The following is a 22177-nucleotide window of genomic DNA, read 5'->3' as shown; positions in this document are numbered from 1 at the left end:
AGGACAACATTATGAATACCATTGGGTACTTTAAATATTAAGATGTTTTATTAATAAGATTGGTGTCACACCACCTCCAGTTAAGAGTTGACTGGTTCAAAGATTCATGTCAACTGCTTAGATTGAAGATTAAAATTGTACTCTTTAAGTATCAGGCGTATATACTTGCATAACAAGAGAAATATTAAGCATTCTCTAGAGGTATTTCTTTCTTCCACTGCAGAACTAAATAAGGTGACAATCAAAACTGTTGTCTCAAAAGAAAAAATCAGATTTATAGAAAAGACAATGAGAGGATTTTTAAATATGTGGAAGGTTCTTTTTAGCCCTTTTTTTTTTTTTTTTTTTTGAGGTGGTGTATTGTCATGAAGGAAATACAGCTTTCCCTAAATCTTGGAACTATAACGATTCCAACTAACCCCTCCAATCAATTTTACATGATATTAGCCAAAACAGGTCAAAAGTTAAGGTCAACCTGCTAATGCTCTGTCCTTCAGTATGAATGTGCAGCAGTGTCAAATACTGAGAAGGGTTAAAATTCTGTGCAGCCATGAGGATAGGTATATTTTTCAATGATTTCTACTGCTGTTGCTTAGCTTATAATTAATCTTCTTTTAAATAACTTATTCTTTTATAAAAAGTATAAAATTAGTTCACACAAACACTGAGTTCAGTGAAAAAGAATTCACTATATTCTTGGACAAGTTTATTTATAACTACACCTTCCTGAATAATTTAATTGGTAGATTCATGTATGCTCCCTTGCATCAAGAATGCAGGAGGGTCATAAGACACAATCCTCTGTGTTACAACAGAACCATATCTTTTATCATTTTGCAAAAGACAAAAATAAAAACCAACCAAACAAAAAGATCCATCAAAATTAACTGAAGTGTGGTTATCTTTGGATTTTTTTGAGAAAGAACTAAGCTAGTAAAGAATCCACCTGCAATGCGAGAGACCTGGGTTTGACCACTAGGTTAGGAAGATCTGGAGGAGGGAATGGCAGCCCACTCCAGTATTCTTGCCTGGAGAATCCCATGGATGGAGGAGCCTGGCGACTACAGTCCATGGGGTCGCAAAGAGTTGGACACAATTGAAGCGTCTTAGCACACAGCACAGCACAGGCTAACTATAGTTATAAAAATATGTTACTCTGTGACTTTTATTGAGTCCCTATGATATTTTTTAAAGGTCTGTTCCCTGTATTTCCAGGTTCACCCAAGTTCCTAATCGTATTTCAGCACTGCTCACACCAGCGTGCCTCAGTGAAGTTGAAACTAAGCAGTTTTCTCACCCACCACTGTACAGATTACACAAATACTTTAAGAACAGCATTATACTTTCTTGTGTAAAATAATATTTACCTCATTTTGACCCATTCCCCTTGACAAGACTGACAAGATAACTCAGCAGATTTTATTACCACCCAAGAAAACTCAGCAGCATCTGCTGTCATTGTAATCCCACACTTTCTTGCTAAAAATTTCTCATCTTCAGCAGCTTTCATCGCAAAGTCTATCATTATCCAATTCATGCTTCCTGAAGCAATGAATGGGAATTGCAAGGGCAGATCATGTCTAGTGTGGTGGAAAGAAAAGAGGCCAATTCACAAAACATGTCATAGAACCCAGTCCCACCCATACATTTTTTAAAGACCTAGAGCATCTACAATCAACAGTAAATTAGGGAACTAATGAAAAAAGTTTATGGAACAAATAACATATTTAAACAATTTTTTTTCAATTTGGAAAATTATGGGAAAATAATAGACTCTCAATATGTCAATTGTATTAAAAAAATGAGTTTGTCAATGACATTGTAGATCCAAAGGCCAGGGCCCAATGTAATACATGTGCCTACATGCCTTAACTGATGATCTGAAGAATTTTATAGCCTTCTGAGATGCCAGACCATAGACTGAAAAGGCACAGCAGTAGTCAGTCTGGATAAACTTATAACGGCTTATCACAACTTGCAAGATACACTTAGGTTTGGGAGAAAATAACTTCCCATTTTCACCACACACACAAACATATACACACATTCACAAAATGATGCGAGTTCCTGTGATTCTTTTGAAGTCCTCGGGCATTTGACAGAGAGCAGTGATAAGACTCTGAGGACCAAGAGTCATGTCCATGGTTGGTTGCTACATTTTTTTAAAACTTAATTTGGGAGGGTGAAAACAGCCTTTCAGACCAGAAGTTCTTAAATGGGTCCTCATGGCTAATGGTTTTTTACTAAAGTGATACCTCACACTGGACTATGTCACCAGTTTAGCTCTGAGATACTCTGCTCAAAATTCAGCTTAGAGAATTCATTTCAAATATGTGGACCCAAAATGTTGCCTGTCATTTCAGTAAAGTACTGTTGAGTAATTGTTGCTGCCATCAAGCCATCAGCCACTGCAGCCACCCCTTGTGATGTACCCTGAGGGGAACACAGGATGGAAAACACCAGAACACTGACTCTAGATAATGACGATGCATATCAAAAGGAGAATTTCACCAAGTTCAGACTCCTGCATCTTCCCATACACAGAAAAGCACTAAAATCATTAACTTGAGATGTCTGGGTTTTTTTATGATTAGTAGTAATCTTTTGATGTTTCACCACATTTCTTTTACTTTTCCAGCAAAAACTAGCTACCCTTCCTCCTGGCTTACTTCTTGAGAGCAGTTCCTCAGCACTGTTTGAGAGGTTGCGTCCCAGGCTGCAGTCCTCAGTAAGGTCCTCAAACAAAACATTAACTCTCAGCTTTTAAGTTATACATTATTTATCTAGTCAACAAGTACTTATTGGAATATCCTGGTCAAATTTTATGGGACCAGTAAAATTACTCTTGTTTTAATCAATGCAAGTACTGACAAGAATTAAATTTATGATTCCTATATCTCTGAACTAACAACATATGACTGTTTTATTTATTCTGCTGCTGCTGCTAAGTCGCTTCAGTCGTGTCCGACTCTGTGCGACCCCACAGACGGCAGCCCACCAGGCTCCCCCATCTCTGGGATTCTCCAGGCAAGAATACTGGAGTGGGTTGCCATTTCCTTCTCCAATGCATGCAAGTGAAAAGTAAAAGTGAAGTTGCTCAGTCGTGTCGGACTCTTAGCGACCTCATGGACTGCAGCCTACCAGGCTCCTCCGTCCATGGGATTTTCCATGCAACAGTACTGGAGTGGGGTGCCATTGCCTTCTCCGTTATTTATTCTAGGATGTATTATAAATATAAATGATGGTAAGATATAATTTATAGTAAATACATATTTGTGAATATGAAATACTGTTTTTTCTTTATTTGTTGAATTAAAAAAAGAACATTAATCAAAGACACCATTTAAGTTATCTGATGAATAATTAACAGTCCACAAATATAAATTTGATAATCCCAGGAGCAGAGACCACTGGGAATGCCTATAAAGGTTATCTTTAGCACTTGCATAGACAGATTATATACAACACATCACAAACCATCAAAGAGGAAATTCTTCAATAGTTCACAGCATGCTCATGTTAGAAAATTCAAGTTGTACTAGAATTTTGGACTCTAAGGACCTTAATACTCAGATACAGGATCTTGAATATTTATCCCAAACAAATGTTTTGTTTTATCCTCCATAACAAAAAGCACATTTCATTTTTATTAACTATTCATATATTTAAACAGCATTAATAAAGACAGTATGATATTGGCACAACAACAGAAATATAGACCAATGGACCAGGATATAAAGCTCAGAGATAAATTTAGGCACCTATGACCACCTAATCTACAACAAAGGAGGCAAGCACATACAATGGAGAAAAGACAGCCTCTTCAATAAATGGTGCTGGGAAAACCAAACATTCATATGTAAAAGAATGAAATTAGAACACTCCCTAATACATACACAAAAATAAATTCAAAATGTATTAAGGAAGTGAATGTAAGGCCCGACATTATAAAATTCTTAGAGGAAAACATAGGCGGAACACTCTTTGACATAAATCACAGCAGGATCTTTTTTGACCCACCTCCTAGAGTAATGAAAATAAAAATAAAAACTAAGCAACAGGACCTAATAAAACCATAAACAAGATAAAAAGATAACCCTCAGAACGGGAGATAATATTTGCAAATAAAGCAACTGACAAAGGACTAATTTCCAAAATATACAGATGGGTCATGCAGCTCAATAAAACAAACAAACAAACAAACCCAATCAAAAAATAGATAGAAGACCTAAATAGACATTTCTCCAAAGAAGACATAAAGATAGCCAACAAACACATGAAAAGATGGTCAATATCACTAATCGTTAGAGAAATGCTAATCAAAACTACCATAAAGTATCACCTCACACCCCTCAGAATGGCCACCATTAAAAAATCTACAAACAATAAATGCTGGAGAGGGTATGGAGAAAAGGGAACCCTCTTGCACTGTTGGTGGGAAGGTAAATTGATACAGTCACTATGGAGAACAGTATGGAGGTTCCTTAAAAAATAAAAACAGAATTACCATATGACCCAGCAACCACACTACTGGGCATATACCCAAAGAAACCATAATTCAAAATGCCACATGAAACCCAGTGTTCACTGCAGCACTATTTACAGTAGCCAGGACATGCAAGCAACCTAGATGCCCATCCGCAGCAGAATGAATCAAGATGCAGTACGTATATACAGTGGAATATTACTCAGCCATAAAAGGAACAAAACATTTGCAGAAATGTACATGGATCTAGAGACAGTCAGAAAAAGAAAAACAAGTATCGTTTATTATAATGCATACATATGGCTAAGGTCCATGGGGTTGCAAGGAGACATAACTGAGGGACTAAGCACAGTGAAATCTAGAAAAATGGTATAGATGATCTTATTTGCAAAACATAAATAGAGACACAGACACAGAGAAGAAATGTATGGATACCAAGGGGGAAGTGAGGAGTGGGATGAACTGGGAGATTGGGATTGACATATATGCACCATTAATACTATGTATAAAACAGGTAACTAAAGAGAATCCATTGTACAGCTCAGGGAACTCTTATTCAGAGCTCTGTGGTGACCTACATGGGAAGGAAAGCCAAAAAAAGGGGGGATATATACATATGCTGCACAGTAGAAACTAATGCAACATTGTGAAGAAACTACACTAAAAATCAACTAAAAAATAGCATTAGTAAGTTGCAACTTAGTCTCTTTTATTTATTTTTTTTAACTTATAAAGGTTATAAATGAAGAGCTTCTATTTCTTGAAGAGAGATTTAAAAACACGGTTTCATAGGCTCACACTGTTACTACACTGGTCACAAAACCTCTAAAAAAAATTACAGGAGTCTCTTTGAAGTAAGCCATCTTTTCTGTCACTGAAGACTGTTAATCTTTTCAGAGGTAATTCTTTAGCAATATCTTTACATTTTTTCACCTTAGCTCTATATAATACACTATTTGGTTAGAATACTGTAATTCTCAGTAAAGTAGGCTGAGTGGAGAGTAAAAATACTCTGTACTCAAAATAGCTATCACCACAGCAAGTTATTTCCCCCAGCTGAAAACATTTTCAAGTTCAAATTGAAAACAAATGACATTTTGGAGCAGAATTTCTTTCTTTCAAAATTTGAAAACACATAGTGATGATGGGTTTTTGTCTGTTACTCAAACTTGCCCATAAATCTAAAATTCTCTTCTAACATTTGCCATCTGTGTTTTGCTTCAGATATAGTGAAAATAACCACATGTAGTGATGTTAACAAAGACACCAATAATCCTGTAATGAATTATTTCAAGAACCAACAAATAACAGATCTTCTACACTTAAGCTGTTAACTTCTGTCATGATGGTTTGGTTCTCTCTGAGGAATCAATGACTTGGGTAATCAGTCTCTAAGAGGGATATTTTATGTTATAGTTCTTGAGAGAGTTTGCTTGAGAAGTAATTTGGCATAGGCAGGCTCCTTTTAAAATGTATTTTACTTTTGTAAAAAACAATCAGTCTACATACTGTTCTTTTATTCTCATCAGGGATAATCAAGACACACTCAGAATAAGCCAGTTTTTCAAAACACCTGTGAACATTCAGGGATAAAACAATCAGTTTAAATGAGGGAAGACGGAGTCATTACTTAAAATATCTTCTGTTTAATTAAAAACAGAATATGTCTCTCAAAATTTTTAAGAGTTTAAAACAAAATTAAATTAATCCCAAAACCTCATAATTAATTCATTAACTTATTAAGTGCCTACTATATGGTATCATGGAGGCAAAAAATGGTGAATTAAAATAATCTGTGTAAAATTCATGACAAGTTAATATTGTTACCTTAATAAAAGCTTTTTAAAAATATTGGCTTTTGTTTTAACCCAAAAGTGAATTTATTTTCTGTATGTGGGCAGTGTCTATGTTTGCTTATATATATAGACTGGCTGGATCCTATATTGTGGATCTTAAAATTTACAGATGTTTACCCACTTATCAAAATAAATGGCTTACAATATAGAAACACTGAAGCTACAATGAAAAACACAGATCCCTTTAGATTTATAGACTCTTAATAATGAACTTCTGTGTGTATGTCATGTATTCACAGGAAAGAATGGCCAGAGATAATGTAATTAATTTTGCTATCATGGGTCAGGCATTTAACAAATATCTGCTCTAGTCAACATGACCACGTTTTGATACTGTTATCATTGTTAGGTTTGAACCATATGAAATTAACACTTTTGAAGGTAAAAAATGGTTAAGTACTGAGACATCATTACCACCATGTACACAGTGTGACTCAGAGAGGTTTACATGGGCAGCTGGATTGCTTCGCTGATAAAGGGCTAGCTGTAATTCAAACCTACTATATTTGACACAAAAACACCTGCTCCATCCAAACAGGAAAGAGGATCCTGTGACTTACTTTTTCAATTTTCATTTTCTATATTTTTAGTTCCTAAATTATGGGGTAGAGGCAGGGAACATGTAGACAAAGGTCTATGAAAATAAAAAAGTTGGGACGTGATCATAACTTATAGAGAATTCTAGCCTTTTGAGTGGCTACTAGGACATGGTATAGTTGATTGTCCATCATGTTTCCTTCCTCCTTCAATTAAATACTTATTATTCTTACTATCAATAACCTCAGATATGCAGATGACACCACCCTTATGGCAGAAAGTGAAGAAGAACTAAAGAGCCTCTTGATGAAAGTGAAAGAGGAGAGTGAAAAAGTTGGCTTAAAGCTCAACATTCAGAAAACAAAGATCATGGCATCCAGTCCCATCACTTCATGGTAAATAGATAGGGAAACAGTGGCTGACTTTATTTTTCTGGGCTCCAAAATCACTGCAGATGGTGACTGCAGCCATGAAATTAAAAGACGCTTACTCCTTGGAAGGAAAGTTATGACCAACCTAGACAGCATATTCAAAAGCAGAGACATTACTTTGCCAACAAAGGTCCATCTAGTCAAGGCTATGGTTTTTCCAGTGGTCATGTATGGATATGAGAGTTGGACTGTGAAGAAAGCTGAGCACCGAAGAATTGATGCTTTTGAACTGTGGTGTTGGAGAAGACTCTTGAGAGTCCCCTGGACTGCAAGGAGATCCAACCAGTCCATTCTAAAGGAGATCAGTCCTGGTTGTTCATTGGAAGGACTGATATTGAAGCTGAAACTCCAATACTTTGGCTACCTCATGCGAAGAGTTGACTCACTGGAAAAGACCCTGATGCTGGGAAAGATTGAGGGCAGGAGGAGAAGCGGATGACAGAGGATGAGATGGTGGGATGGCATCACCGACTCAATGGACATGGGTTTGGGTAGACTCCAGGAGTTGGTGATGGACAGGGAGGCCTGGTGTGCTGCGATTCATGGGGTTGCAAAGAGTCAGACACAACTGAGCAACTGAACTGAACTGATTCTTACTATTGCCAAACACTGGTCTAGATACTGTGGCTAAAGATATGGACAAAACAGTCAAAAGTCTGTGCCCTGAAGAAATTTATATCCCAGTAGGGGAAAAGAGCCAGATAATGATATATCTAGGAAAGGAGGAAAGCAGAGAAGGAGAATGGGAACACTGGATTTGGAGGCTAACAGTTTAAAATTAAGGTCATCTAGGAAGATCTGAGAGGATATAACATTTGATCAGAAACTAAAAAAAGAGCAGCAGCAGCAAGCACATGGAATCTGTATCAGGACATATCAGGCAGGAAATGGCAAGTGCAAGGCCTCGAGGCAGCAACCTGTTCGCTATGTGTCAGGACAGTGTTCCTGAGACATAATAGGAGATGAAGTCAGATAGTAAAGAGAGGTATGGCTGGAAGAGGTCCTGATCTCTGAGCATCCTATAATCCATTCTAATTGCAATAGTAGCCACTAGAGAATACAAACCAGAAACAAGACATACTGATCTGACATACTGTAAAAGCATCTCTTTGACTTTTATCTTGTGAACTGACCACAGGAAGTAATACCAAAACAGGCTGACTGGCTAAGAAGTCATGTCAATAATGTAGGCAAATGATGTTGATGCTTTTGTGGACCAGGGTGATGGAAATAGGTCTAGTGAGCAGCAGTCAATTAAAAAAAAAGAACTGAGTGTATACTGATTTGACAAATAGGAAAATCTATAGGATTGACTGATTGCCAAGCCAACAGGATTTGCTGATATGATAGACCGGGTGTAAAAGCAAAACTGAGGAGACCAAAAATCCTCCAATACCTATAACTAAAACTGTCTTTTTGTACTAAATATGATGCTACTTTTCATATGATGTACTGGCAAACTTAACAATACTGACCAATGGAAAAATGTCACACTATTAAATATCAAAAGAAATTAAGACAGACTACCTAATTCACTAAACGTTAATAAGGACAAACATCTTATTCATGTATCTTGGAAGAAATATTCTTTAACATAGAATAAAATTTGAATGCAAAATAGCCATTCATTAGGGAAATACATTAGCAGATATGATTTCATTAAACAAGGCTGAGACTAAAAGATGGCTTACCCTTTCCAAAGGGTAAGCCATCTTTTAGTGTCAGCCTAGTCTGTCATATCCAGTACATAGTAGGTGTTCAATGATCTTTTTTTAAACAAGAACTGCATGAATCCAAATTTTTCAAATATTTTGTTAGGAATCACATGTGTTACATGAAACTGAAATTTTCTGTACTTCCTCACATATGACTATTTGTAGCTATGTTCTTATATTTATTTTTCAATGAACATATTATTCCTTGTTTCAGAGTTATCTGGATACAAGCCAAAAACAAAGAAACTATGTTATCATGCAGAATCATCTTTATCTTTTCTAGGCCTGCTCATGAGGGCAAGAAGTCTGGCTAGTGCCTCCTTAGTGCTCCTCACACTGTAAGTATGGTGTATTTGTTGCACTAAATTAAATAATGACAATAGTATTCCAAAATACAAATAAATAAAAACCATTTACTTCTAGACAGTCTGCTCTTTATAAAGCATCTTCATTCAGTAATGCTTTCTCTGCTTTCCCTGTAATATTCTCAATATACGGGTCTGAAATGGAAGGATTTATAAGCTGGTGGAATGGATTAAAAATGCACAGGACCAAGATTTGTTTCTTTGACCACTTTAGAACTAGTTTCTCCTGAAAAAAATCAAAGGAACTATTTTGCAGAAATCCATACTAAAAAAAAAAAATAAGGCCATTTCACTGACAAGATGAATCACTAAAGAATATAAACATATACTTTCACATAACTTCTAGATATGTTTAATTAGTAGAGAATAATACAAACTCAGCAAAGGACGCTAAAGTGATTATTTTACTAAAGTAATTATTTTATTCTAATAAATAATTTAAGAATTATAAAGCTTATAGTTAAAAATATTATTTAAATTCTGTATAGAAATGCATAAGTCAAATAATTTTAGATATTAAGTAATTTTATATAGAAGATATTTTAAAAACATGAAATATACCCCCAATAATAATTCTTACTGGAATTTAATTAAAGTACTAATTTTATAGTCCATTAGTACTATAATAACTTTGGATATACAGGTCAGTAGACAATTTTTTTCCCATTTTAATAACATTCCCTAAAACTGCAGTGATTTATTCCTATGAGCCCAGTGATTTAATTCAACTTTGAATTAAATGTCTTTTTATAATTATTCTCAACAGTTTATATTATTAACATATATTACTTTACTATATATTATTTTACAATGTATAACTGAAGATATTTTTAAAATATGGACCTTACGAGTACTTCATTAAAGTGGTATAGGAAAAAACCCCTGCAATTCTGTATTATTGATTTCATCATCTCTAACCTGGGGAAACCAGAGCCACAGAGAAGTTATGCAACTTGTTTAACGCAAATTGTATAAAAGCTGGAACTAGAAACAGAGTGTAGACTCCAGATTCTACCCTGGCGAATTCCAGCAGAAATCAGATCTTTGCTGGTGTTTTTATATCAGTTAAAGAAAGTAATTAAGTTATAATCTGAAAAGATAAGGAGCCAGAGGGGAGTAATAAAATACTTGAGAACTTGTACATGTTAACTTTAGCAGCTTATTAAATTTTTATCAGGTAATGGGAAAAATAGATAACATAAAAGTTTACAATCAATATATGCAGCTGTATTATAATGTAAATTAGATCTTTAAAACTGATCACTAAAATTTTGATTATATAAACTGAGTTGATTACCTCCTATTATTTCCATATAAAGTAATATGTATGAATAGTAAATGTTGTATTTTTAAACTCTGAATTTTGAAAATAAATTCAAAGTTAAAAACCTGATGGCTGAATCAAGATTTAAAAACTGATAGAAGGGATCTTATAACATACACTTTCAGAATTTATGAGGATTTAATAAAATAATGCTACATTTTCCCTGTGGAGTTTTCTAAAACTGCACACAAATATTTACAGACTTGCTAAGTAAAGCCATTTAAAGAAACTTTAAACTGAGGAATGGTATTACTATAGAATGAGCTTACACTTTTCTAATGATAAAATTAGTAGCTACATGTTTTTATTGGTTGGTTTCATTTGCTTTGATTTGATTTCAGACTTTGTTTTAAGCTGGGGTTGGCAAGAGCTTTTGATTTTTGTCAGCAGGGCTAAATAAGGCTGAGGCTATCACTGACAAATTTAAGATTCAAATCTCACAGAAGGCAAAAGAGTAAAGAAAAAAAAAAAGCAGACTGAGTACAGTGGTAGAGTGGAATAAATTCTGCATCAGTTCTGTAAGTTACTGATCCTGATATAAAAGATAAACAGGTAGACACACAATTTGCAAACAGAAATTTTTCTTACCAAATCTTTTTATAAATTAAAGTTTGGATTAGAAACCTAAAAGAAGTTACTAATACACTGTTCTGGGCTTCCCTGGTGGCTCAGATGTTAAAGAATCTGCCTGCAATGCAGGAGACTCAGGTTCAATCCCTGGGTCAGGAAGATCCCCTGGAGAAGGGACTGGCAACCCACTCCAGTATTTTTGCCTGGGAAATCCCATGGAAAGAAGAGCCTGGCAGGCTACAGTCCATGGGGTTGCAAAGAGTTGGACACAACTGAGCAACTAACGCACACATACACTACACTACAGGTCTTCTAAGATACTTTCAACCTAATGGAACAACATAATTATCCGAAGTCTTTAAATAAAATATCCAGGAGTTGCTTGATTTGCAGATTCTTCTGAATGCATGCAAAGCAAGTATTGAGTTTCAGGCTTCATGAGGATGGGAAGGACTGGCACCAAGAGGGCCTCTGCCCCAGGAAAGCCTACACAGAAGCCATGATCTGCACTAAATAGTTGAATCTGAGTATTTAGTCATCACACTGTCTACTCATGCCCAGATTTACAAAAGACACACACACAAATCTCAGTAGTCAAGTGATTCTGTGGATTAGCTGATACCATGACATCCAGGTGTCATCACATACCAGGCCCCACTCAAGAGATAAGGCTGTCAGCTCCTGTGCCCTTAAACTGGGCCTTATGCAAACATCCTATGCAGCTTCATTACCTGTGATTCTATGCAGCATCACTTACTTGTCAGCAAAAGGAAAAAGAGGGAAAACAAGCCTGAAGTCTCCACATAGTGAAGTGAAAGTGAAGTCGCTTAGTCGTATCCGACTCTTTGCGACCCCATGGACTGGGGCCTACCAGGCTCCTCCCTCCATGGGATTCTCCAGGCAAGAGTACAGGGGTGGGTTGCCATTTTCTTCTCCAGGGGATCTTCCCAACCCAGGGATCGAACCCAGGTCTCCCACATTCCAGGCAGTCACTTTAACCTCTGAGCCACCAGGGAAGCCCTGCTGCTGCTGCTGCTAAGTCGCTTCAGTCGTGTCCAACTCTGTGCGACCCCATAGATGGCAGCCCACCAGGCTCCCCCGTCCCTGGGATTCTCCAGGCAAGAACACTGGAATGGGTTGCCATTCCCTCCTCCAATGCATGAAAGTGAAAAGTGAAAGTGAAGTCGCACAGTCATGTCCGACTCTTCACGACCCCATGGACTGCAGCCTACCAGGCTCCTCCGTCCATGGGATTTTCCAGGCAAGAGTACTGGAGTGGGGTGCCATCGCCTTCTCTGAGGGAAGCCCTACCACAAGACATTTCTGCTTGTAGTACAGAGCTCCACTGGCCTACAGCTGTAACAAAGATGAAATGCAGCAAGAGATCCAGGAGGCTGCTGAACGGTGAGCTGAAGTGAGATGCTGGAAGAAGGATGAGTGGCAGAGGGCACGTACTGGCGCAGAGGAGCTGTGTCGACAGGTGCCGCACAGCTCTGGCATTTAGGGAAAGAGCAGCAGGTGGACCAAACTGTAGCACACCTATTAGGAAGAAGTAGCTGGCTCTGAGCAATGGTGCTGTGCAGGCTAGGAGGTGGAGAGGCATTGTAGCACACAAGGACAGGCCCAGGACACCGGGGCGACGGCCACAAACCATAGGATAAGTCTTGACGTGTGCACAGAGTTGAAAGGGCCGCTGTTCTGTATCACAGGCCTTAGGTGCGCCCACAGCTATGGAGGCAGTACTGCCAGCACGCCACCTACTCATCAAAGGCTGCTGCCGCCAGCTGTTTGATAACACTGGAAATTAATTAACCCATGAGTTGCTAGAAATATATTCAAAATGGAATGACTATCTCATTAATTACGGACCTAAAAAAATCACATTTTACTTCTTTAAAGTATATAATGGTGTGTTATTATCACAGTGCTTCTATGGCAATAAATGCTTCATTAAGATGCTCATTTGTTTTTAAACTATTAATCTCTCTCCATTACACTCAGTTTATTGACATAGCATTAGAGATAATATTTGGTTTTTGAATCCAGGGCAAAATTAGGAAGTTGCTCACAAGGTCAACATTAGGAAGTCAAGTTGTTGTGCTGGAGAAAGAAAACACAGGACCAGAAGCTTTTCACAAACAAGAGCTGCAGAGCAATGCCAAGTTCCCTGAGGGTGACCATGAGCTTGGGGAGGAACATGTTGTGGTTCTCACTAAATGCTGAAGGTTTTTAAGAAAAAGAAAATAAAGGGACTTTTAGATATGAAGTGCCCATATCTTGGGCCTCACTTTTCCAGTTAAGTTTCCTTGATATTTATTGAACTAAAAGTAAGAAATAGCTTAAATTATAGCACAGATTTATGTAAAGCACACAGAAGAGTAATTTGACTGAGTTGCTGAAAGCTCGACTAAAACTAGCTTACAAAGAGAGATTCATTTTGATATTTGGCAAAACTAATACAATTATGTAAAGTTTAAAAATAAAATAAAAAAAAAAAAAGAGGTGGAGCTCAGACAAATAGCAGGCATTTAATAAATACTCCATTAGTGAATGAAGAAACTGAGATAGCCTAAATACAGATCAAGAGTAACAGGGATTGAGACCACTTGAAAGCCACAGGCCATTTTAAACGGAAACTAACAAGCAGAGTTGAAGGAAAATGGGTCTGTTCCAAATCCTGGTTTTCCAGGTTCCACTGAATGGAAAGGACCATTAATCATCCACCAATTAAAAAAAGAATCCTATGATAAACCATAATGGAAAAGCATATTTAAAAAAAGTCTGTGTGAAAAATGACAACTAATGAGAATTTTGTAGATCCTATTACTCTAAATACACTTTAGGTAATATAGCGACCCAGAGAGTTAAAATAATTTTTAAAAAAGCTACACACAACTGCTAGTCTTTCTCTTCCTCCAGAAGAGGCCAGAAAATGGCACTCTGTCACTGGCTCCCCTGGTTTCCTTCTTCGAGTAGGTCGCCATGCTGTGTTAATGTCCCCCACCCCGTTTTCTTAACAGCGTCCCTGTCAGGTTGGTCCTTGGGGACGGGACAGAATGTGATGCCACTGGCCCAGGAAGCATGTGATACAGTGCTCAAAGGATCAGCTATCAGCATGGGAAGATGCGAGTCTAGGTGCCACCTTAGGTAAGACAACCAGAAGGAAGGGATGGAGCATATGCGGCTGCACAGAGGAGTGTGCTATGGGACTGTGTCTTGAAGAGCATGTTAAAAGGTGTGGTGCTTCCCTCGATAACAAGGTTGTATACAGAAAGGAAAGAGCTGAAAAGTGTGTGACTGGAAGACATGCAATTTTGTGGACAGGATATAGTCTTGTAGTGAGCATATCATTTTGCTCAGGTTATATACCTGATCCGTCTCTGTGACTTTCTGGACATTGTATGTGTACCTTTGGGTTCTAACAGAGCTAGGCCAAAAACATATTGCCTACCAAGCTATTCAGAGTTATGGCAAACTCTGAGGTAAAGAGAAAAAGAGTATAGTCATTCAGATGAATAAATATATTAGGGTCTTCCTGAAAGACAGTGCACTAATAAATGCAGAGATCCCCACAGTCATATCATCACCATAGTCAGTTCAGTCAGTTCAGTTCAGTCGCTCAGTCGTGTCCGACTCTTTGCAACCCCATGAATTGCAGCACGCCAGGCCTCCCTGTCCATCACCAACTCACGGAGTTCACCCAAACTCATGTCCATCGAGTCGGTGATGCCATCCAACCATCTCATCCTCTGTCATCCCCTTCTCCTCCTGCCCCCAATCCCTCTGGGCATCAGAGTCTTTTCCAATGAGTCAACTCTTCGCATGAGGTGGCCAAAGTATTGGAGTTTCAGCTTTAGCATCAGTCCTTCCAGTGAACACCTAGGATTGATCTCCTTCAGAATGGACTGGTTGGATCTCCTTGCAGTCCAAGGGACTCTCAAGAGTCTTCTCCAACACCACAGTTCAAAAGCATCAATTCTTTGGTGCTCAGCTTTCTTCACAGTCCAACTCTCACATCCATATATGACCACTGGAAACCATAGCCTTGACTAGATGGACCATAGTAAATATGTTAAAAATATTTGACAGTTTTATATACCACCTGTCTTACAGTAAAAATGACAGCCTGAGTGATCGTTCAAAGAGTTTTCTAGACTTAATGTTTTCTGATGTCATTCAATATTAAAAAGGTTAACCGCCAAAAGGCTGTTGAGTCTTAGAGAGAACATAAATGAAGCCTAATGTGTTGTATCTACGACTCTGTGGCCACAGCCACCCTAGGAAAATGAAGCAGACATGTAAATTTATTCACTGAGTTCAAGGAAATGAACCAAAGCATTTTGGGCTCAGTTATCAGCAGGACATTTCTTTTGATCTCAATATTATGCTTAATTTCTCTAATATTTGGTGTGTGAAGACTCAGCCTAACTATAAAGACAAATACTGTCTCAATTTGTGAAATCCCAGAAGAAAGATGAAACCCATATATTATGACTTCAAGAGAAGAACTGTTTTCTGAGAAATACTGACATAATTTCATTTCACCAAGTAAATATACGCTATGAAAGTGAGACTGTCAGGGACTCTGCTTATATATTAACATTTTCACAGATTAAAAGCAATCATCCTAAACTAATATGCAGCATAGTGAAGAGTCTGATTCAGGTGAGAAAGACCACATATTGTGATCACCTAAGACTAAACATATTCCTTGGAGGATGACTTGCATACAGTAAGGTTTTGGTATTCTCCTAATTTGATTCAGTTATTTAAAGATTCAGTCTCACCAGTGGATAATGCATAAGTTATTTCTTCCTTTTGATTCCTGCTCAAGAGAAGAATGTAAAAGTCCTATAAACATTTTGCTTGACTGAAAAACCTAATGAATCCAAGATACTTATAAAGATGATGCTTTCTGAATCACTGGGAAAGCTTATTGGCACATCTGCTTAAAAAAAATCTTTTTATCTAATATGACTGGCATCAATGATTCACAAAATTACTTCAGTTCAAATTTTAACTCAGAGGCAAGAGAGAGATGAATAGACCCACCAAATAAAATCCTTTTACAGCTATCCACCTTTCCATTGTAAAAAAATAATGACCGACTACCTCTAGCAGAGCTAGGTCAGTGCGCTAGTAATATCAAGAGAGATACACTTCAATAGTGTCAGCTGTTCCGCTTGACCAAAGAGGAAGAAGTCAGCAGAGGTGACTTGTGGTCTGTAGTCATTTTAATTTCCCAAATTGCCTGTATGTCTCCTTGACCTGAGAATTTCCAGGTTCTTTATTCTACAACATGAAAACAAATCTTCAAAATTGTATCTTACCGATGCCACCTAAAGAATGAAAGCCTATGGTGATACTTTTGGTGATAGGTAATAATCTTTCCAGACAATATTTAAGTATCTGATGAATCAGTCCTCTTAATTTGTGTTTTACACTTCCTTTCCTTTAATACTTCTATTTTAAATATCCCTGTTTTTACCATTATTTTTCTGGAATCACTTTTAGACAGCAGCCTGTAGAAACTGCAGTTACATACAATAAATTGAAAAAAATAAAGAGTACAAAATTGCAGAAATAATTGCAGTGGAAGAATCTGCCCGACAATGCAGGGAACACAGGTTTGATCCTTGGTCTGGGAAGATTCCACATGCTGTGGGACAACTAAGCCCACACTCCACAACTACTGAGGCCACGTGCCCCTGAGCACACGCACTGCAACAGGAAAACCCACTGCGATGAACAGCCTGTGCACCGCAGCTAGGCAGCAGCCCCTGCGCGCCACAATAGGGAAAGCCCAGATAGAGCAGCAAAGACCCAGCGCAGCCAAAAATGAATTTAAAAAGAAAAAACACAATTGCTGCAAGATTAACTTCTAAAACAACCCTGAGGCCCAAAACAAGAAAATTAATTGCAAAAGTGTGTTTAGTATGTGTGTGCAGTGTCCCTGAGAAGACGCGAGTAAGGGCACAGGCAATGACTCCTATATGGAGCTAAGAGAACCTGTGAATGGAGTAAATGGCAAGTGAACTGAATGGAGATCAAGAATATAGTAGAGAAGTGCATGAAAGTCTAGGTTTAAAAGGCTGCCAATTTCAGAATTTCACTGAAGGCCACTTAAGACCACTGAAAGTTTAGAAAAAATGGTTATTCTCATTTTTTGAATATGTTATTTTCTAGTCAGGCATAAATCTTTTGTATTACCTTTTAGACTGATACATTTACAATTTGATATTATGATCCCAAACACTCATTACTAGTTTTAAATCACAATATTCTTGAATATACTACATGTTATATATTGTTTCAAGATAGAGAAAATAATATGAAGAAAATGGACAAAATCAGGATATATAATTAAAATAATGTACTTATTAAAAGAAAATTATTTTTGTGTTTTAGAATAGGCCTAGTTCCTAAACTTACTAGTTATTTGAAATAAATACTTTTCTTCTGATGTATATGTAGCTGAGTTGGGATTTTCTATTTCTGGTTTAATCATACCTTTCACGTCTTCATCCTCAATTGTTGTATTTGAGCTCTCAGTTGACTCCTGTTGAGAAGAAAACACATTTAAAGTTGCAAATCATGAATAGCTTGACTTTTCTTTTTTTAAAAAAATTGGCGAGTGATGTATGTATCATGCAAAATTCTTCAGCAGGCTGTGTGCATATGCTGACATGCAAATGGACAAATCTGTTATGTGGTCTTAACAGAAATAAAATGCCAAATGCTGCAAACATTTCAAAAAGGAGTACTCTGGTTGCCTAATCCCTGAAGCATGATAAATTGAGGCGATGTGTAGAAGCAGCCAAAGTATGCAGCTTATTTTAAGAGCTGTGGAAGGACGTGCTGTGTTACAGTGCCCTGTAAGGTGCGCTTCCATACGGACTTATGAGAAGTGGAATACAGCAGCCTAATGAATTTGAACCTTAAAAGGAACGGTTTTTTCTCAGAAATAATTAGCAATTAGCCCCCTCTTTGTCTAAGGCACGACATCGAGCAGTAAATTTGTAGGCTATTTATCAGCCTGACTTCTTTGTAGAGAGAAAAAGCATTTCATTGAGTCATTTGATGAAAAAGTTAAGGGTAGTACTAAGATAAACTGAAAGTGCTTTTGAGAAGAATTTCCATGTTTGTGATCAGCACGATGGAATTATATGAATAATTTACTTTCAAGGAAAATTAAATTTTTTCCCATTCATTTCTAAATCAGAAACTGGCTGTTCTTGATCAGAAACTCACTCCCATTATGAAAAGACAAATCTATTTCTTCGTAAAACTACAAATGAAGCTGCAGATTAATAAGCACACTTAAATGGACACTGTAGCTGCCAGTATTAAGATCTGTTCCTTAAAATGGTTGATAAATTTTTTTCATTAATAACGTAGTAATAAAATATTTCTAGCTAAGAAATTTAGTAATATTCATAAGAAACAATTTACTACTTAGGATGGTTAAAGGCTACTGCTGAAAAAAATTGGAAACTTCTAACCAATAGATATATAGTCAGTGATGAAAAACAAATTTTGGAAAATGATGCAAACATTCAGTGCACTTTTAGAGATTCAATATTCAAAAAATGATTTATGTAACTATGATATATATTTACTCCAAAGGGACAGACTAATCAAATATATATCCAGAGTCTCCACACACACAGAACCAAAGCAAAGAGTCTTCATGCGTTTCTTAATGTGACCTAGTATTCAAATTTAAACTCAGGATGAGGGTAAACCCATGCACTGTAAAAATAAACTAATTCATGTAAGCAAGAAATATCATGCAACAGCGCTTACAAATGACATAGCTAGAATTATCCAAGTGTCCACTCCAGCTGCTATGCTTGGTCTTTTACTTGCTAATGATATTGAAAATAACTGTTCTTATGTGTGATGCTCCTGACTATCTGGAGTCTTTCAGGGACTTTAGAACATTTTAAGTGTCATGACTCTAAAATACATCTCATGTTAAGGAATATAACACTTCATTTTTTTTTACTTTAATGATTTTAATGTTGACCAACTAAATGTTCAATCAGAAGAACTGTTTTCTAAGACTTTAACACTGTTGATAATAGTAAGGAAAAGTAACCAGTGACTATACTTAACATTTGAGAAAGATCTGATGAAGTATTTTTTCTTTCCCTTAGAGATGTAATAATGGATGAGAAGTAATAAAGTGAAAAGATGGAATACATTCAGAAACTGTCTCCTTTCATCCTACAGATGTGCTGTGCAAACAATTTACAGTGAATAGGAAACACTTTGGGGAAAAGTTTGGATTAGCCAAAAAATTCATTTGGGTTTTCCTGTACCCTCTTCATGGAAAACCCGAATGAACTTTTTGGCCAAATGAAGAGTTAAATGTCCTTTTACTGAAATGCATATACTTCAACAAAAAACAAACATACTTCACAAGAACTGAAACTCCCTGAATCTCCTTAAATTCATCCCAAACAACAAAAACACCACCAACAACAGGGAATTAAAAGAAAAAAAAACACTATGACAACAGAATTAAACTCAAAAGTAACATTAAATTTAAACAAATAGCTATAAACTCAAGTTTATTTATTTTTTTTGAAGACAGTGAAATGACATAGCAAGAAATTCTAAAATTTCATGCAGAATACATTTAAGACACAACGCACAGACAGGCATGGAGGGAAAAACAGATGGAACTGCTTAAGATACACAGTCATCTCGACATAAAGACTTGTTAACTGGACTTTTCCTGACTAATGGTACCATTCATTTCTCTTTCACGATGTCATTCATTTTTGTTTTGAAAGAAGTCTGTGTATAGTTCCAGATAAATTAGGCTCAAGAGAAAGTAAGGTAGAAAAGGGTAAGGATTTTCTATCCTAATTTGAGGTAATGAATTAATTCTGCTTTGAGTATTTGATGAGATGTGTAATCTTGTTAAAGCGAGATGATGTTGGTTCTTTCTGAATACCTTGTTTCCATCAGGGTTGTGGATTACAGTAGTTTGGGGCTCCTGAGTGAGAACAAAATAGAGAAAGAAACAGTTCGCATTGGTAAGTACATTCTTAACTAGTGTAGGGACAGAGCAGAGTGAGCCAGCTGACACAACTAAATAGTGACAAGAGCTTAAGCGATGTTAACTACTGTCAGAGGCTGCGGCTGACAAGATCTCTGATGAAAGATCTCCCTGGTGAGCCCACGAGATACAGTGCTTTGGTACGTAGCAGCAGCATGCAAAAGACCTTATTCGTGATCAGCAAACAGACAAGGCTTTGAAGTTTGGAAACCTAAAGAGGCACTTGCTGTTTCACAAAGTCCTATTAACAGACAGAGCTTTCCTTTCCTCTTTCACGACCTGGTAATATCTGTCCCATGGAAAACTGGCACTGGAGATTAGAACTCTCTGAGATGATCTCAAATTGTCTGTGAAGACATTTTTCAGCTGTATTAAAATCTGAGAACCAATCATGCTGTCATAACACACAGAAAAATACTCTTAGAAAACCTAGAATCATTGGATCACACTTTAAAAAGGGCTATTGTAAAGAATGTATTTCAAAAGTCCATAAGAAATTATAAGGCACATTGAAAGTGTTCTAGAACTAATCATATTAATCACTATGATTTGAGATGTATTGCTGTTAAACTGTTAGTTGCTCAGTTGTGTCTGACTCTTTGCAACACTATGGACTGTAGCCCGTTTAGGCTCTTCTGTCCATGGAATTCTCCAGGCAGGAATATTGGAGTGGGTAGCCATTCCCTTCTCCAGGGGATCTTCCTGACCCAGGGATTTTACTGGGTCTCCCACACTGCAGGTAGATTCTTTACCATCTGAGCCACCAGGGAAGCCCCGTATTGCTGTTAAATCCCACATTAATTTATATGTAAGAAATTTCTGCTTTATAGACTATATACATGGAAGATCTGTCTGTGAAGTCATGCTTTTCCATGAAGAAAATATTATTATTTTTCCTATTGTTTCTACTAGAAAATTGAAGAAATATTCCCAAGTGGAAAATAATAGTTAAATACCTGGTGTAAAAAAATATTCAGTGTCTATACATCAGTGGCATGCTTGGTACTTTCATTACATGATGCCTCAGTAACTGGGAGTTACTGCAACCCACAGAGAATGTGCTTCAATCAGAAGCACTCTGCCCACTCAACCATCTCATTGCCACCAGTTTAGGCTGCAGTACTTTGAAAGCATATTTACTGCTTCCTTTCTTCCTTTCCTTGGCTAGAGGTGTGATCAACCTGTTTTTTTGTTAGTAAGTAATCTTGATGAATCTGTCCTTCCTTCAGATGCTTTCAGGTTGAGCCTTCTGGTTAACCTTAGGTGAAATAATCTCATAACATTATCCATTCATTTGAAATTAACAGTACAGAGGACAGTTTAAAAAAAATAAAAAACATGTCTGAAACTCATAAGTCAAAACATGGAATAGTTTGGGGGATATATTATGGAACTAAGAACACTGAATGCCAGTATTCAAACTTTGAATCTTAACATAATAGGGTCTCACAGTATTACACTGATTGAGTTGTTAATACTGTGAATTTGATAGAAATGGACTAAACTCATGCCCATTGATAATTCAAAGCTCGGAGCTATGCAATTTCATTCTCTGGATTAAAGTGAAACAGTGATAATTTAATTTAAAACACAGCAAACAAAAAGCTTTAAATTATCCAGTGCCTCTTTATCTCAGAAAATGAGGTCTTACAAAGCCCTGTTGTCTTAATAAGAGAGAATGGGAACTCTGAATAAGGTCTACATTTACTTTTGTCTAGCAATAGTCCTCTTAGCTCTTCTTGATGTCAACACTTGCGTCATGAAGAGAAGAAACCACGGTTTGCATATCTACAGCTATCATCAGAAGGAGAGCTAAGAGAACC

At 36.9% G+C, this 22177-nt stretch overlaps 1 protein-coding gene across 15 annotated transcripts in view; it reads right to left on the bottom strand.

Annotated features, from left to right (window-relative positions):
* The window catches only part of CAMK2D (calcium/calmodulin dependent protein kinase II delta), a 314355-nt gene that overhangs the window by 18477 nt on the left and 273701 nt on the right, over window positions 1–22177 (bottom strand). For 9 of the 15 annotated variants that reach the window (XM_044946077.2, XM_044946075.2, XM_044946076.2 and 6 more), the window contains 2 exons: window positions 20250–20291; window positions 17795–17843 (listed from right to left, as the gene is read on the bottom strand). In XM_044946077.2, the coding sequence (XP_044802012.1) occupies window positions 17795–17843; window positions 20250–20291 (91 nt within the window). The remainder of the gene's footprint in view (window positions 1–17794; window positions 17844–20249; window positions 20292–22177) is intronic. The other 6 variants (XM_044946091.1, XM_044946082.2, XM_044946084.2 and 3 more) reach the window with 1 other exon arrangement.

This window comes from Bubalus bubalis, chromosome 7 (genome assembly GCF_019923935.1).
Source record: "Bubalus bubalis isolate 160015118507 breed Murrah chromosome 7, NDDB_SH_1, whole genome shotgun sequence".
NCBI lineage: Eukaryota > Metazoa > Chordata > Mammalia > Artiodactyla > Bovidae > Bubalus > Bubalus bubalis.
This window is presented reverse-complemented; position numbering and strand designations above follow the sequence as displayed.